General features: G+C 48.2%; 1 protein-coding gene across 1 annotated transcript in view; it reads left to right on the forward strand.

Moving 5' to 3' along the window:
- The first annotated feature begins 5,206 nt into the window (after positions 1-5,206).
- ATP11C (ATPase, class VI, type 11C) overlaps positions 5,207-18,454 on the forward strand; it is a 39,691-nt gene continuing 26,443 nt past the window's right edge. The window contains exons 1-7 of the mRNA XM_009324464.1: positions 5,207-5,334; positions 7,767-7,915; positions 9,691-9,842; positions 11,724-11,813; positions 15,874-15,954; positions 16,972-17,079; positions 17,686-17,814. Of these exons, the coding sequence (XP_009322739.1) occupies positions 5,207-5,334; positions 7,767-7,915; positions 9,691-9,842; positions 11,724-11,813; positions 15,874-15,954; positions 16,972-17,079; positions 17,686-17,814 (837 nt within the window). The remainder of the gene's footprint in view (positions 5,335-7,766; positions 7,916-9,690; positions 9,843-11,723; positions 11,814-15,873; positions 15,955-16,971; positions 17,080-17,685; positions 17,815-18,454) is intronic.

Below are 18,454 nucleotides of genomic sequence, written 5' to 3' on the forward strand. Positions count from 1 at the left end.
ACGTACACCACTGCGGGAAATTTAAATGGGGGGGGGGAAATCCACTTTATGAGCAGCCCTGCCATCTTTTATTATGATTTCTGTGTAATTCCTCCCCAGCGTTCGCACAAAGCCAAGCAGCTGCTGCCTGTTGGGACCAGGGGTGATGTGAGGTCCTGAGCACTGCTCGGGGCTGGGGGGGCTCGGGCTGTGCCAGGAGCGCCTGCTCGGCAGCAGCCCTGCTCTTACAGGGGCTGCAAAGCCAAGCTTAAAATGCAATATTGATTTTTTTTTTTGTTTTTGTTTTTTTTTGGCTCACAGGATGGTGTTTTGCATGCCGGTTTTTGTTCACTCGGAGTTGTGGGAGGTTTTTATTTTTTTAAACCCACCCCCCCCTCCCCCCTTCCTTTCAGCTCACCTTTTCTTATAAATGTTTGCTGAGGTAGGGAACGCAGTAAAATTAGCTGCAATGGCCAGAGGGCTGTTGTCCTTGTATCACCCAAATTAATATTCTGGAGCACATCATTTCCGCGGGGCGGTTTCTTCCAGTGCAGTTGAATGGATGGAAGTGGGACTTTCCACTTGACAAGCACAATTCCGGTAAGTGCAGGGTGGGAAGATCAGATGCGCAGAGAGAGGAAACTTTGGGTGAAGGCGCTTGTCTTGATAACTGTGAGAGCAGGAACGCCCTTATCCCAGTGCCTGTCTAGGGAAGGCGGTGGGATGGGATGGGGATGGCCGTGAGTCATCTCCCGGTACGCTGCCCGGTTCTCCCGCGCAGGAAGGGCTCGCTTCTGCGGCTGACGGTGCCGGGATGGACCACACCGAAACCCCTCGTGCACCGAGCCTGGCGTACTGGGGCCACCTCAGACCTTATCTCCAGGTCCCTGCGGATAAGCAGATTTCCCTCCCGCTGCAAAACTTGGCTGCTGTGCCACTGGCTTTGCTCAGCATGGGTGCTCGGTCAGCCCGGGCAGCGTGTGCTTTTTGCTGCAGCTACTTTACCCAGCCTGGCGGGAACATGAGCCAAAAGGATTTCCTGAAGATAAACAATTCTAGGCCACATGTTGAGGGTTTCTCTCCTGACTGGGTGGATTGCACTGATCCAGTATCCTAGTGTAACTGCCTGCAGCCCCAAGGATAAATCTGTTGGTTACTGTAGTATCCGGAGAAGAAAATACTCCGAATGGCATCTGGGGCACGTGGAGCTGGTTTTGGCTGTGGAGCAAGGGGTGAAGTAGGTGATTTCTCTCTCTCTTCCCCCTTTTATCTCCTGCTACTTCTGTGGAAACATTTCTCTGCAGCACAGCAAGGGGAGAGTTAGAAAACCACAGCTTTTACTTTTTTGGAGTGGAAAAACTTAATCTGAACCAGCGTGGACGAGCAGCATGGGGGGGGGCTGGGACCTTGGACCTTGGGTACCCATTGCAGGGGCTGATGGCACCCCACGATGCTGGTGCAGGGCTCGGTCACCCCCTGATGCCGGTCTGGGGCTTGGCCACCCCCTGCAGCCTGGCCCTGCCCTCCCATCCCGCCCGGTGGCTGTCGCGTGGGAAATACGACGGCCTCCCTGGGGGAAAGCTTGACCTGGGGGGGGATGGGGGCTGGGCAGGCCTGGGTACCAGCCCCTGCTTCTGGGTTGCTGCGGTGATGTACACCCTGGCAGGGGGGACCTGCAGCCTCTGCCCCCGGCGGGAGGGCGGCCAGGCGGGCTGGCTTCCCGGGGGGAAAGGGAAGAAACTGCTCTGGGAAACGGGCTCCTCGCCAGTCAGCCGGCAGCCCGGCTCTGAAATGCTGGGAAGACTTAGAAAGGGGAGAAATGTCTTTAGGTGGCAGAGGTCAGAGTAACATCTGGCTGAGCTGGGATGCATAACGTAGTATTTAGGGCTTTTATTTGTTTCCATAACTGAAGAGCTCAGGCTTTCAGAGGACCAGAAAGCAACGAGAAAACCAACAAATTATAGCTCTGCTGGCTGATGCAAGCATTGACAATTGCAAACTTGGAGGTTTTTTTCCAGTTTGCTCCTACTTTGATTTTTGTCAGGGCAAATCACTGCTCTGCAGAGCTTGCTGCCCTGCTAAAATAGCTGCCGATGAGCAGACATATGTGCACAGCTTGAGCTGGGGAAGGGAGGGAGGAAGAGGTTTGAAGACGGGAAGGCTTTGTTCTATTTGGTTTGTGGCCTCTACAAAACGTTTGGACTCTTATTCAAAGTCCTTTTTCTGTTCTCGAGTCTGAAGTGTTCCTATGAGCCTGAATTTGATATGCCGGCAGCACGCTGGTCAAACTTTTCTTTTTGACTGCCAAAAATAAAAATATGCTGCCTGCATTTCAAGATGAGCGATGGTTTCATAACCCTGGCTGCCAACAGGGCAGGGAAAAAGAGTTGAGATCCTGAAAACTTCCAAAGGTCGGTGGTTATGTTTGAACAGGAGCAACAGATTATCCACAAAACGGCAGCGCTGAAGTAATGCTATCCCAGTCGATACCTGCTGTCTTCGGTCTGGGTTTGGCTTTCTGCATCATATGTGAACCTGACTTTCTGCAAAGCGCTGCTGAACTGAAGCTGTGATTAGGGACGATGTGGCATATTTGCTGGGAAGATGCAGTACTGCGTGATTTGTGGCTAGGCTGCCCTCAGATGGAAAAACACGACCAAACAAACCAAACCAAACCCCACATCAAAAAAGCTCTTTTTGGCTGTCAACCCTGTGCGTGGCACTCCCCGAGTCCGGGAGAGGGCTGGGCCCTCCTGTAAATTTATTATTTGGGGAAAAACACCCTTGTATTTCCTCTCTCCGCCCATCTTAAATCATTCAAGTAGCCCTTTTCCCCGTTCTCCCCGCCCCGCCGTCTCTCTGCTTTTATTGGTGGCTTTGTTGGCTAAGTCAGCTTTTCCAGGAAACTCAGCCTGGTTGGGCTCTGCTGTTCTCCAGTCCCTCGTCCTTGGTGAAGGTGACCTTCCTGCAAGCCCACATGGTGAGGCAGCACGTCCTTGGGACAAAGGAGACATGGGGATGGGCTCTGGCAGGGGCCCCTCGTGTCGCTGGACGCACCCCGACTTGCGTTAAGGATGGTGCGACCTGGGTCGATGATGCTCTGCTAGAGCACATCATCCGCCGCTTTGTCATCCCCAACAGGGGACCAGGGACGAGGTCTGGGTGTTGAGCCCCATCATGTGCTGACCATGGTCTGAAAAAAAAGTATTGGTCCTTTTCCCATGGCTCCTCTTTTGCTCTTGCTTGTTGTTCTGCCTGGTCTGGGGGCTCGCGTGGTTACCCCCTGCTGCCCCCCGCACCTCGGCTGGAGCCGGCTTGCCCCCGGCAGTCACTCCTTGGCGACACTGTTCTTTCTCTGCTTGAAATATCAGTAGGAGCTTCAGCCTCAACGGGGGAGAAGGAATACTGGTTTAAATTTCAACCTTTTGCTTTCCCAAGGTACTGGCTTTCCCTCTTCCACTTGGGGATGAGCAGCAAAAGTCCCCGCCGGTGGGAAACGAGCTTGGAGCTGTGCTCACCTTCAGCCCTTTCTCCTGGACCTATGAGCTCTTAGTATTTTAAATGTAATGTTGTTTTTTTTTTCCCTGAGGACTGTGCATGTTATTGATCCTTTCCCGCAGGCGTAGGGGAGAGCGGTGGCGTTGATCCCGATCGATGGAGTTCTCTCTATAAATCGAGACATCTGCCTAAAAATGTGGTCGGTGTGGGTAAGCATAATCCGAGCTGCTAAATTATTAAGGGTTTTCTCAAAGCATCGCTTGTACTTGCATAGAAATGACTAAGGACAAAGAGTAATAGAAAAATTGGCAAGAAAAATTTCAATTAAAAATATATCGGTTGGGCAATGAGGTCGGTGTGCTGAGCGACTTTCCGAGACTGCCAGGCGGTTTGGGGAGTTTATGGTAAATTTACAGAGGCTTCTTAAAATTGTGGATGTGTTTTTCTTGGTTCTTCTGGGGCTAAATGAAACGGGAGCTAGAACAGGCTGTTTTGGGAGGTGGTATTTTTGCTGGCTTTTTTTGTAAATCAGGTCGTCTTCTCTACTACTTTTATGATAAATGGAACAATACAGGAGTGATTAGACTTTAAACTATTCATGAGATCCAAGACAAGTAATGTGATTTAATCTTTCGTCTGCATATATTTAATATAAGCTGTGATTTCATTCAAATGTTTGAGCTTTGTACTTGTACTGTGTAATTATCTCTGGTTTTAGCAGACGACTTTTTTTTTAAAATGCCTGTGGTTTTTATTAGATCTTTTTTCTTTAAGTTATTTGTGTTTACTTTGTGGCTTGAACATATCTTCAGCAAACAGAAAAGGAGTTTCTTTTGATGGGTTAGTTCTGGTTTAGGTGCTTTCTGAAACTGTAGTAAATCAAATGGTGGGTTTTTTTTTTTTCCCACCACTATTTTTTTCTGGAAATGGGGCCAGCAGGTAGCACAGACACTTGTTTTCCGTATGGGGGACATAATTAAACACTGTGTTTTGCAGGTGCCCTAGAAATAGCCCACTTAGAGTGGCTCCTTGTCAACGGCGGCTGCAGAGCCCAGGTTCACCTCTCCTGTTGAACTCTGTCTAACTCCATTAATTTTTACCCAGGCTTGCTAATTTTTACCCAGGTTTGCAACTTTTATCAAGTGCCGGCCGGGTCCTGTACATGGTGCTGTACATGGATTCCCAGAAATTTGGGAGGGCGAAGGGTGAAGAGGCGCCTCTCCAGGAGGCAGGTGGGAGCTGTTGTGCTGGGACAGGACACGTTTGTGGGAGAAGGGCGCAGATGGAGAGGGGAAGAGGCACAAGAGGCGTGCTCAAACTCAGGTGAAGAATTTGGGGAGTGCTGTGGGCTGCAAATGTAATTCCGCCATCTCTACGTAACGCTCCAACAGCTTCAAGTCATAAACGATGTTGGGTCGTTAGCTGCATCCATGGACTTCTTTAGCCTTGGTCTGATGCCTTCAAATTGTACCTGTTCCTAACTTCTCAAAGACAAGTTTATAGCAAAACACCAAGCCTCAGCTAACCTTCCATGGGCATATTGATGTGTGTAGATGGGCTTTTTAAATTTGGACAACGTAAGAAAATCGCCATTATCCCTAATGCCTTCTTTTCAGAACTGCTTCTTCTGGCAATAAGTGGGCTTTATACAAAGTTGAAAGTACAGGAAGGTTGGGTTACATCGAAATGTTGTACAGAAATACGTGCTGTATCTGAATTTCTCCATGGCATGAGGAAGACTGTAGCGCGGCAGCAGCGCTTTGCCCTGCCGTGCGTGCAGCAGAGCATGCGCGCCCGCATCGGTGGCGACAATGCGGTTATTCATTACTGCAGCCTGGGCGCCTGGTCCTGCCCGAGGTGGGAAGCGAAGCCAGAGAGCTGCCAGCTTGGGAAGATGTTCCTGGCAGAACAGCTTTGCTAGCCTCATCTTTATCTCCTGTGATTTGTGTTTGACTCTCTGGCTGTTGTCTTCCAGCTGAGCTCCTTCAGGGGAAATTGTGTTTGGATGCCCTGCTGAGAGGTTGACTTGCTGATGGGCTTGGTTAGACATTGGGGAAGTGGAGCAGGAGCCCTGAACCGAAGCTTGAAACATTGCAGGAGAGACCTGCATCTTTGGGGCTGATCTTCGAGTGATGCAAACAGGATAGTGGCTCTTCTCAAAAATAACTCCTTCTCTCCCTCCTCTCGATTCCCGAGGTGTGCGGTGTCCCCCAGCGTGCTGCTTTGTGTCTGCCCGCTGCTGGGAGCTCTTCTGGGTTGCTGGGGCACAGTACGGCAGAGAGGGGACTGGGGTCACCTACCAGCATCCGCAAATCCTCATGGCTTGGTGGGAGGATGCAGTGCGGCTTCCCACTGCGCGGTCCCGAGGCCGTGGGCAGTCTGGCACCGCTAATCCCTACGGATAGCTCTGGTTCTCCCAGCGCTCCTGTAAACACCATGCCTTGGGCAGAGGGAGGTCATAAAGTGCATATGGGGAGGTTGCAATTGTTTATTTTCTTAAATAATCCTTTAGGCATGCCCGGCTCTAAACAGCAGAAGAAACTCTGGCTTTTGCTTGCACCACTTGACTCCTGCGCCCTGTAGCACGGGCTTTATAAAACCCCACCAGGCAACGAGGCAGCTGTTTGAATTGTATCGTAGTAATATTTTCATTTTTTTTGCCATCAGAATTAAAATTTTTGATGAAAGACGGTCGGGAAAAGTCGTCTAAATCCTCTCCCTGCTAATCTGCATATTTTATAATTTTCCCAAAAGCCTGGCAGTTACTCCCTAAATCTCCTCTTAAGTCTCCATTGAGAGCCGTTATTTAGATTTAGCAATCTATTAGCAACCCGGCGAGCTGTTTGAGGTGGGCTTGTCAAAATAAGAGCTTTTAATTGCTGAGCTGAGCCACCGCCTCTCGCCACGGGCGTCGTTGTGGTGTGTGCTTGCTTTCTGGGAGGTGGAAAAAGTGGAGAGAGGTGGCGTGAAGCCTTCCAGCTGCTCGCACGGCTGCGTGACGGTGTGATGCTGTGGGATGGGCAGGGGAGTGGGAAGTGAAACGCCGGGAGTGGTGGGAGTCTGGTTAGACCACAGAGCGAGGACTTCTCCCTGTGCTGCCACCGCAGAGGGCTCTGATGCACCGTGGAGGGGGTTGCCGTCATCTTTGTAGGAGATGCTTCAAATAAATAACTGAAGGGGAGTCAAGGGGTGACAGCCCACCTAGGACTTGGTGGTGATAACTGGGTGGGGCTCGGTCAGCTAACACACCACACCTGGGATTTGGGTTCTCTTCTGCTCTGGGGCTTCACATGCTCCAGGTTTTCCATGGCTAACTATGGATAGTCTTGCAGAGTAAATACTTGTGTATATTTTTCCAGGAGTGTTTTAACCAGAGCTTTGTTGCTTCTGTGCCAACGTGTGTGTTTGGCAAACCCTCACCTCCACTGCTTCCCACCGCTCTGCCAGCAGCGCAGGCAGGGGAAACTCCCGTTTCGTCCCCGCGCTGGAGGGATGCTCGCCAGGGACACCCGGCTCCGGCTCCTGCCTGGGGACTTCAGCCTTGGGAACAGTCTGTCTCCGCTCCCCAGTGCTGCCGTGGTGTGGATGAATGGCTCTGCCTCTCACTCCCAGGGTGCAGGTTGGTGAGACCTGCAGCTGCCACCTCCATAATGCAGCAGATACATCAGGGAAACTTTTTTTGGGTCTAGTTTCTCATTCAGAAGATGTGCCATTTGCTGCTGCAGGTGGTGATGATGAGGCTGGGAGTGTGGTCAGCCCGTGCTGGGGTGGTGGCATTCCCTAGCTGGGAGTGTGCGCCTGCCCGATCCATGTTTGGGGAGCCGGTTGTGCCCGGTGGAGGTGGGAGCAGCTGCCGGGGGTGCTGGCGGCTGCTGCTGGCTCTGCATCAGGGCGGCGCAGGGATGCGGTGCAGGGGTGGGAGAAACTTTCTTCTTCTGCTCTAAGCGACTGCTGCTGGAGGTTTGAGGACGGCTGTAGTGAGAGTGGTCAGCACACTGAACCGGGTTTAGGCATGGTGTAAAAACGCTTCTTTAATTAAAGATGCTGCAGACATGGGTGGGGAGCAGGAGGAAGGGAGAGCTGCTGCTTCGTTTGGGCAGGCCCTACTCCTGGTGCAACAGGATCCATTCAATTGCTGCTGCTCCAGGTACGGGGATTAGATTGGTTTAGATTTTTATTTTTTAGCTTTTTTTTTTACACTTTCCCTAAGCAGCGGTTAATCCCGGGTCTTGCTGTCTTAGCGTGGTTGTTTTCAGAGCACCTTTTCTCTAGCTGGCTTTTGCTTGCAGCTTGACAAGCTGCCTGCACCGGGCCCTTTGGACAACCGGGATGCTGAGCCGGACTCAGGGCACGCCAGGAGCATCCGCCCGCAGCAGGCTGAGCCCGTACCGGACAGCTGACACGGGACAGCGATTCGGCATTTTTGGCACCTGCCCTGGTGGGGTTTCAAAGCAAACAAGCTCTAGGGTTGAGGATTAATGAGACTAAGTGGAGTATGAACAGTATCTGCTGGTGTTTTAGCAGCCCTGCTGCCTGTTAATGCCCTTGAACCATGAACAGTGACAAATGTTTTCCCCGCTCATGTTTTAAAATCCAAAACCTTAACTCTAAGAAAACCTTAGCCTGGCCTAAGAAGACCCTTTTTCCCCAACTTCATCTCCTCTTAGTAGGCATTTTAAATTCACTTTACGATTTTAAGTTCAACTTGCAAAACGCTTCCTGGTGTCAGCCCAGTCTCCTCCCTCAGCTGCAAGCATCTGTGGCAGAAACGCTTTGTTATATGCAAGGTGGAACTTGGACAGAACAAAAAGCTGATTTTTAAACTATTGCACAGTTTTGTTTCTTTTGAAAACAGAGGTTTCTAATCGATCGAGAACCTTGCATGTGCTTGGCAGCTGGGAGCTGGAAGCTGATGGAAATGGAGCCCATGGTGTTGCCCTGTCCACCTGAGAGCCCTCCTGAGGGCTGCAGGCACTGGCAGGGACCCGCATCGCCTCTGCCTTGTCACAAGTTTGCAAGTGTTTTTAAATGAAGTTATAGGAAGTTGGAAATTCAATATTGAAGAGTTACATTTAATTAGAAGAGCACTGTTACTTTCAGTATATTCAGATACCTTGTTTACTATGTGTTATTTTAACACACTCTCCATTGGATTGGGAGGACCCATCTTTAACTTGCCGGGTGCCGTGACCTCCCCTGGGAAGCCTGCAAGGGCCACAGCGATGGCTGGGTCTCTGCTAGAGCCCCGTGTTGCCGGTTGCAAGTATCTCTCGTGGCTTCATGCAAGGGGATGCTCTCTTCCTGTGGAGCTGCCCTGCTTCCCCTCTGTTTGAGTTTATTCTGCTGCAATTCCCCTCATCCTTCCCCTGGCTGCTGTGGAGCAGAGGGGCTGTCGTCCAGCTCCTGTGACACCAGGTTCTCAATCACCTGTGACATCTCATTCTGCTTTAAAATAAACCCCCAGCAAGACAAGCTGGCTATCCCCAGCACCCCACGGGTCTTTTTGAGGAGTTTGTGATGTAAAACTGTCTGCTTCATTATCTCTGGTTTTATCTGAGATTTTAAAATAGCAGAAGTATACCTTTTTTTTTTTTTTTTTTTTTTAAGCTAAATCCCAAGTCTGCATGCACCAGTGCGGTGGTGAGACATTTCAGGTGGACTTGAGGGTTTGACAGGAGAGCAAGTGTAAAGGAGAGTGCAGTTTCCATCGTCCTCCGTGGGGTCCTGGGGTAAAACCTGGAGCCGCTGTAGAAACCCAGGGCTGAAGGACTCTCCAGGTCAGGACTAGAAGAGATGCGTAGAAGACAAATTATATTCCTAACGACTTGAATTGCTTGATAAAGATATATTCTCCTTCAAGAAGGAAAAATTGCCTGGCAGATGGGCACAGGCTGCAAGTACAGGCAGCAGCCATCCTGCATAGGGCAGGAGAGTGGTGGACGTGAGCAGTGACCTGTCCCGGTGGGGTGTAGGATGGGCTGTGGTCCTGGGGGGATCGGTGGCTGAGCAGCGGTGGGGACCCCGGGTTCCAGTCTCGGTGTTGCCTTGGCTTTGCTAAATGACCTTATGTACGCCTCTTTGTTCTCCGTGCTTTTGCTGGGGCAGAGAAGTGAATTTTTGCGGTTCCAGCCGCCTTATTTCCAAAGAACAGCACGGTGTGTTCAGAAGCTGGAAGCTATTAATACAAATATTTGACTTTTTTTGAGCTAAAAGCTAATTTTTCCCTTTTCTGGTTGCCCCGACAGTGTGCCGGGGAAGAGAAGCGGGTTGGTACGCGCACCGTGGTGGTCGGGCACCGTCCGGTTTTGGAAACAGATGCGTACGTGGCACAGAAGTTCTGCGACAACAGGATCGTGTCCTCCAAGGTGAGCTTGCTCTGCTCCTGCCAGTCCGTCGTGCGCATCTATTCCCTGCTCGTGTATTCACCCTGATTTTATTTGATGGTTGTTTTTGAAATTGAGAAACTCTGCATTCCTCAAGGGTGGATGTAAAGGTCCCTTTGCAAGTGGAGCAGCCTGGTACATACCTTACGCCATAGCTCCGGTCTCCCTATTAGTCTTTTTTTTTCTTCCTGTCAGTCCCAGTGGGGGTGCGTACAAGTTCCTTTCTTCTAGGCTGGATGAGAGCAAAGCACATGGACACATTGGTTTCGTGGGGTTTTTGGGGTGAGGTGGTTTGTTTTTTTTTTTTAATGTTTTCTGGCATTCCCGTCGTGAAGAAAGGACAGGTTAAGTGTAATACAGCACCAGACGGCAGCAACTCAGATTTGCAAAAAGGAGGGGGGATTATTTTATAAATGGACAGAAAAATAGGATTCCTTCCCCCACCCCTTTTTTTTTGTTGTTGTTCCGTGGGTGGTTTTCTCTTTTGAGATAGGACAAAAATAACCATTTGGATGAAAATATCCCTTTGGATGAAAGGGGAAACATTCATATGGTATTAATGCCGCTTTTGTTTATGGTGGAAAACTGTGATGACACCCGTCTGCCTTCTGCTTAGCTTTTTTCCATGACATTCATGAAGCTATTTCAAAAGATTTGAAGCCAATTCGAGTAAAACATCAAAAAAGTGGCATTCCATATTGTCAACACAGCTGGATACATATTACGTTGCTTAGGATTCATGATGCTCAGCATACAGTTAGGCTTCATTTTTACTGTACTTGAGCTATAAGGGGGTTTTTCCCTCTCTTTTTTTTTTTATACAGCTTGGATCTTTTTTGTTTTTATGTCTCTAAGCCATCTGCGTTTGTATTGGGGAAAAGTTTTAAGTCTAACCATGTTTAACTCGTTCAGCATTCCCATTGATGCTTCCCTGGCACTTCAGAGAGGACACCTTCCCCATTTCAGTTCCCTCTCTGACAAAATGGTTTGTTTTAGCACTAATTTTAGTTCTTCCCTGATTTATTTTTGAATGTTGTGTCCTTGCTCTTTTTTTCCATTTATATTTGCTGGGCATGGAGTCTTCTTACCTGACCAGTCTCTTTTTATAATTAAGTGGACATTGGTCTTGAGGCTTGGCTGCTTATTATTCTTTGTTTATTCAAGGCAGACTGAAAGATCAGGTATTAGACCCGTTATTTTCCATGTTCTTAAATTCCACATGTTTTCCAAAGTAAATCGTTCAGCAGCCTTCTTAAAATGATAATGAAGCACAACCTAATAACAAATTTGTATAGGCAACATGGCTTTTTTTTTGTAACAGAAGAGCAACTCTAAGATGGTTTTTGGAATTTGTTTGGAAAAAAAAAATCTCTGCAACTGTGCATTACCTCTTCATGAAATCGTATCTCTGCAAATGCCTATCTAGAAGTTGTTTGCTGAAACAGATCCTGTTGTTTTTATCTTCTTTTACCCTTCACCATCTCCAACCGTGTGGTTTGGGTTATTTTGACAAAAGAGAAATAGTTGCCTACTTTAAAGCAAACAAAAAAACCCAAACCTTGTAACTGAGAGACACTTCCAGCTGTTTAATGACCCAGCAGAGAGAGCCGGTGCTGGAAGCTGAAGCAGGAGCTCAGCAGCATCTCAGCATCCAGCTGCATCGTGCTCCTGGTTTTAAAGTTGGGACCTGGACCTTTGCCTGGAGCGCACCAGGGCTGCTCAGGCAGCTCGCTGCGGTGCTCCTTGCCGGGTTAAAGGGAAAACTCCTTCCCCATTTTGTGCAGATACTTCCCATTTTGTAGCTTAAGTCCCCTGTCAGCCCCGTGCCTCGGTCTGTTTGTGAGCCCCCCTCTCTCCCCGCAGTACACCCTCTGGAACTTCCTCCCGAAGAACCTTTTTGAGCAGTTTAGAAGAATTGCCAACTTCTACTTCCTCATCATCTTCCTCGTGCAGGTAAGAGGTTTGATGCTGAGGGTGTGTGTTATTTACGTACTGATGGTAAGCACAGCTCGAACAAGAATTGAGGTTCAAAACTGACTGTGGTGCTTATGAGTGGTTTTGGTTTTTGTTGTTTTTTTTTTTAATTGGAAGCTCTGTTATAATTCTGGCACACCATCCAAGGCATAATAACAATTAAAATATTTGGGCCTGTCTGAGATGATGTTTGAATGACTGCTGAAATAATTAGAAAAACATCTTAACTTTTTAACCGTTAAAATCAGTCAACCGGTGAAAATACATTTGGTGCTACAGAATTAAGATCTAGTTTTTTGTCATCTTTATTACTTCTGCGTAACAATGTATTTTCCCAAGTTATATGATATTTGTGTATCTTAGTTATAGTGAGTTTCAAGGCAAGCAGGAGAGATAGGCTGTACGCAGTAAAAATCAGAAAATGCATAGCATGAGCTTTGGGAATGTGAAGCTGCAGGAAGCTGCCCTACACAGGCAAAGTAGCAAATTTTATACATGGACAAACTTTTTTGCTCTGCTTTGTGGCTTTGGTTAAGGAGCAAATCCTGAGCAAACCTGAATAGTCATTTTCTGCTCTGTCAGCCAAGAAGAAAAGCGGGCTGCCCAAATGCATTGGGGCAAAGAGAGTTTGGGAGAATCACCGCACTGCATTTACTCACCTTTTAAATCCTGTGCTCAGGCCTGGGGCTCAGCGGACAACCTGCTCTAGGGCTGAAAATAGGCATCAAAAACTCTACCCCAAATTAAATTGCAAATTAAATGGCACCGTGTAGTTGCTGCAAACAGCCTGCTTTTAGATGACTTCTCCGGGGTTTTGGTGGTTCAGGTCTGGGGTATCACTCTCTTCTAGGCTGCATGTTCAAGAGATGAGTGCCTAAAACGTTTTCTGCTTACAGTAAAGAGTTATGGCTTATAGTCATTTCGGTGGCTGACGCAGAAACAGGGGGTCCCAAGATAACAGCCGAGGATGGCTCCTCCTGGCAGTGTTACACGAAAGGCCAATTCACCCCGACAGCAGCTGGCTCTTCTCCACCACTTGATTTCACTGGTGGTGTGCCATTTTTGTCAGAGTGAATTTGTAATTTGCCTTGAACTGAAGCGATGCCCCGGAGTCGGGATGTCCTTTTTGCGTAGTTGGCCATTTAGTGATGCAGTATTACATTTTATCTGTTGACCCTCTGGCCATGAACATGGGACATTCTTGATTATACTCACAAAACTGGTTGCAGTTTAGCTGCTTACCCATTTTAGGCACAGGGGTATGCAGGTGAGAGAGCCTTCCTATTCCTCCCTGTTTTTATTCTGTGATCTGTGCTTACCTCTACAATAAGGAAGCAACCCTCATGCTCTATTAGAGAAAAAACCAAACCCAACCGAACAAAAACCAGCCTGACAGCACTAATACACATGCTGCCCTATAGAGTAACTGACTGCCCCGGGCACTCGTTGTGCTGGAGAGGTCACTTGCCTTAAAAAAGCACTCGGGGCAACTCCATTCATTTAGAATATCCAGGGTTATACCCTGATAAATGGCATCTATAGCTTAAATGTTGGTGCTTATATTTAAATTACTTTAATAGAATTGCCCTGCGTGCTGCGTTAGGAGCAAGGTATCACGGCGCTTGGGGAATTGCCTGGTGCATCTGCTCTACCTGCTGCTGAAACCCTTTATCAAAATGTCTATTACTCTGAGACTCCAAATTCAGCTCTTGTTTTAGAGAGAGGAAGAGAAAGTACATGCATTAAACATATAACACCTATTAGTGCACTAACAGGGATACAAATAGCCGTTGCTTTGGTTCATCTGTTGCAGCACTCAAAGGAAACTGTGAGTAAACTCCTGCTGGAAACGGCTGGCCTGGAGTAAGCATAGTCCAAGTATGTTTGTAGACAGACCAAGCTGGTGGCAGTAAGCTAATTTAGGAGGTGCCAGGAATGAAAAATGTCCCTTTTGATTGATGGAGATGACTTCTGGACTGTGGTCTTCAGTCTCCTAAACAATGAGTTAGGAAGAAACTATTAAGTAACAGGAGGATTTTGTCACTTTTAAGTGGATCCAAATTAAGCTGTTGAAGTCTGAAAACAGCTCAAAAGTAGGTTCAAAGGAGTCTGCCTTTGTTCTGGCGTGTTGCTTGCGTGACCCTCGGCTTTCCACCGGCAGGAGCGGTATCCAGCCATGGGATGCGCAGGGAGTGCAATCTCCAAATACACAAATGAGTTATTATGTGGACTTCATCTAATATTTGCATTCATACATCTATAATACAGCATTTGTGTGGACAGAAATTGTATCGTTTGTTTAAACAAACACAACTGCATCTTGTCCAGTGCAGAGAACTCTCCCGCTGGGCAGCAGCAGGTCCTCTCCCTTGCCCTTCTCAGCTAAAAGCCAAAGTTCCTCTTGTATTTCCAAGGTCTGTCCAATTTTCACAAGATAACTTTTGGCTGACTGGCCTAAATTTCAATGATGCCACTCCAGTGCGTGTCCATCACACGTGCTGTGTGCGATATGTCCGTGTGACACTTGGCACCATCCTCACTCAAGGTTGTTCCTCCAAAGTCTGGTTTCTACCAAGAGTTTCTGTTTGTAAACATTTTACACCCATTTGAGTGAGCCAGGGCTTTGTGTTCCTGGAAATATTTGTTGTGTTTGTCTTGGTTTACCCTCATACGACTTAACTCATACACCACTTACCTGGCTGCTTCTTGTGGTGTATCTCTCTCACTTCAATATCTTCTGGCTCTTCTTTCTTTGGGTCCAATAGTGCAGGGTAAAATTGCAGTGTACGGCATTTCATAGAGTTAAAAATTTCCACATAGCTTCCTCCCAGCCGATAAGAGCAGTCCTGTCCTTAACACAGCATTTTACGGGCAGCCTAAAACAATAAATGTACAGATGCTGCTGTTTGCGAGCGTGCCAGGGAAGCGCAAACAAGCGGAGGGAGACAAAGTCCCTTTGTGGGGACACAAAGCCTTTCTGCTGAGCTTCCCCGTCCCTTTCATCACAGCCCTCACCATCTGCCTCTCGTGCTCCCATCCTCTCTGGGGACAGCAGGAAAAAAGGCCAATTTTGTGTGCCCTGGTTTGGAAGGTGGGGCAAGGGCGCAGCTTTTCCTCCTCTTACGTTATTCCCCCCCCAGTTATGAACCTGTTCTGCCATTCTTACCCTTAGGGCCAAGTGATGATACAGTCAGAAGAAACAGCGGTTTCCCACAGCCTGAAGGTTTAATTAGTGATGAAGGGGCTTGGTCTTTGCCGCAGCACTAGCTCGAGTGCTGCACTGAACTTGGGAAGAATCCAGCTATCCACCCCAAGGCCCTCGTCCGGTCTCTGCTTAAACTGTGCTCTTAACTCCAAATTTCAGAGCTTGTTTTACTTAAATATTCATGTTCCATTCTGCAATATATTTCCTAGCTAATTTGGGCTGATGTGTGTTATTTTTTATCTGAGTGTCAGTAGTTCGAGACGACTGGTACTGTCCTCCCTCTCATAACCAGCCATGTTTTAGGGTTCAGATGTGCCCCATCCTCACTGCCAAAGAGGAGAAACGGCCCTCCCATGGCTCAGTGAGAAATGAGGGTGTTTTTCATTTCATGCATTGCTGCTGCTTCTGTCCCATCCTCCTTCCCTGCCTCGGTCCTCTCCAGCACGTCCCGTGGCGGGAGCAGGCTTGTTGGCATCCGCACTTCCAGTAGTTGTGTTTGTGTAGCCCATCCCCAGCAGCCCATTCATCCAGGCTTTTACTTCCCATTAGTGCAAGGTCAAATTTAGGGTTTAAGCTACTTCTGATAAGGTTTTTCCAACCTGAGGACATCCCACGGTCTTCAGGAGGAGGGATTGTAGTCTTCTCGAGATGGAGAGCACTCCTGGGGACGTCTGTGCCCGTCCTTCTCGTGTGCCCCTTCCTTCCCTCCCTTCTCTGCTGGGCCGTGACTTACCCCCAGGGGGCTGAGCACCATTTTTCCCCCGTTACTAGAGTTTTTGTTTCTTCTGCTGCCTGAAAACCAGTTGTCATCAGTACATTTTTTCCTCTCTGCAGGTGATAGTGGACACCCCGACCAGCCCGGTGACCAGCGGCCTCCCGCTTTTCTTTGTCATCACTGTCACAGCTATCAAACAGGTACAAGTGTCAATGTGGGGAGAGGAAGATGCTCTCTGGGACACGTGGTAGAGAAAATGATGAGCATGTATTTGAATATACTCGGAAGTCACCAAAACGGGCTGGTAGGTTTGGTGAACCCTTCTCAGAAGGTCAGACACGTATACTGGTGCTTCTCAAGAGAGGCTGCATGTTGAATGTGGTTATTGGCCTCTCTCTTGTTTTGGCAATGTAAACCATCTCCATATGTACCGTTGTAAGCAAACCGTGAGGGTCAGTAAAGGTTACCGCTGTAGTTCTAGCTTTACTTGAATTTTTCTTCTCTTTTTAGAAATGCTCTCCAAGTCTTTGCAGGATGCAGAGACGTGCTCCAAATATAGCCCGCGCTCTGCTCCCGTGTTGGTGAATGGAAGGGACAGGTTCTGTTCAGCCACTCAGCTAGTCCTGAAAATATGTAATCCTCATCTTCTTGCGGAGTTAAAAAGACCTTTTTCCTCCCATCGTACACACATGTGCCATTTAAAATTTCCTCTGCAGAAGGATTGAATAATAAAAGAAGTTTCTTCTGCAGGGGCCAGAAAGGGAGAGCTAGAGCAAAATCCATCTGCTTCAAATCTGAATGTTTTATTCTTTCAGTGAGGACTGAAGAGGAAGAGTCTTGTCCTGCGTTACCATAGGAAAGAGTTGCAGGGTGCTAAGTGTACTATTCATATTATCAGCCTGTTCTTGCCAACACTAAGAATAATAGAAACATGTTACAGTAGTTTAGCTGCTCGTTGCATGCGCTGCATATAGATTATTTTCGTGTGTTATTTTAATCTGTTCTGAATCTGTCAAATATGCATATGAAATTTTTAAAATAAATTGATTCAGTCTGAGCTACTGTAGTTGATGTTTTGTCAGGCGTGAAGGAGGTCTGAGGACTGCTTAGTTTATTCATTTTTTTTCAATCTCTCCCTCTCTCTCCGTCCCCACTCATCCTCTTTCGTTGGTTTACTTGCTTCGTTACAAGTGTGTTGCCTGTATTTGTGTGCCCAGGGATATGAGGACTGGCTGAGGCACAGAGCTGACAACGAAGTGAACAAAAGCAATGTCTTCATTGTCGAAAATGCAAAGCAAGTGCAGAAAGAGAGTGAAAAAATCAAGGTAACTGTTAACAGAGAACTCACGTGTAGTTATCCTTGAAACCGATGGGGACACGAGGGTGTGTGGCAAGGAGGTGAGGGCAGGGGAGGAGGGATGTGCTGCGGTTGGAGCCGCCCCGGTGTGCTCACTTTCAGACGAGATGCTCAGAGAGCTGTTCCCAGTTAAGGAGTGAAGCTGCCTTTGTTTGATTGCTTTTGAAAAGCTGTCTTGCAAAAGCTGCAGACAAGTGACAGATATGTCAGCGTTTTGCACTCCTCCGGGACAGGCAGTCCTCTTCTATTTCCAACTCTCCCAAGGACACCAGGGAACTACGCTAGCTTTGACGTTAATTTATCACACCGCACTTCAGACAAGTACAGAGTCTTTTGCTCCATCGAGATTTAGCAGAGAAATAAATACTAACTGTGCCACGTGGGTGCTCTGAGTTGGTGCTGGGCTGGATTGACCCGTCGGGCTGTGGAGTGGTGCCTGGGGACCCGTGCACCTCTTGAACCTGATTTCCCTTTTAGCCAAGGTGATTTCTCTTAGGCTTTGAGAGAAGCTAAATCTGTAACCATCTAATAACAACCGAGAGGGCTTTTCATTTAAACGTTTCCTTTCTTCCAGGTTGGAGACATAGTAGAAGTGAAAGCGGATGAGACCTTCCCCTGTGATTTGATATTTTTAGCCTCAAGCAGCATTGACGGGACCTGTTACGTCACTACAGCGAGTCTCGATGGCGAGTCCAATTTCAAGGTGACAGGGGTGGATGGGGCAGCGTTCGGGAGCCGGTGCTCGGGGGTCCTCGGGTGCCTGGAGCTGCCACTGAAGCCGGCGCTTGCGCGGGGGGGAGGTGTGCTTAACAGGAGGATGCTCCCGCGGAGCCCATCCCCGTGGCTGCATGGCTGTATTTAACAGCTCTGCCTTCCATCTGCTCCCAGTGCTTCAGCATCGAAGCCACCTGGGGGTTGTTTGTTTTCCCTTTTGTCTCCAACAGCCATTTCTGCTGGCGCTGCCCCGAATTGTATCGATATCTATCGATACGGTTCCGCTGCCTTGTTGCCCATCATGGGAAGCGTGTTAGTGCTTCCCTGCTCCTGCTCCTCGTGAGGTCTGGTGCGTCGGCAAAGCAGTGCCTGCAGCTGCTTCAGCTCCCTTTCCAGTACCTGCCAATGCGGCTGTTATTTAATCGAGCTTTTCCAGTGAGATCGGGGACTTCTTGAGGCAGTACGTCTAGATTCATTTGGGGAATTTTTCACCAGCGTGAGGAAAACATCACTTCTGGGGTTTTTTTCTCTCCCTTTCCCTGAATCAAGCAGTGATATTTAATACTAGTCCTGCTCAGGATGAATCTCCTCTTCAGTTTTTTTTCTTTCTTTCTTCATCCCCCCTCTCT

This window comes from Pygoscelis adeliae, unplaced genomic scaffold, assembly GCF_000699105.1.
Source record: "Pygoscelis adeliae isolate BGI_AS28 unplaced genomic scaffold, ASM69910v1 Scaffold285, whole genome shotgun sequence".
Lineage (NCBI taxonomy): Eukaryota > Metazoa > Chordata > Aves > Sphenisciformes > Spheniscidae > Pygoscelis > Pygoscelis adeliae.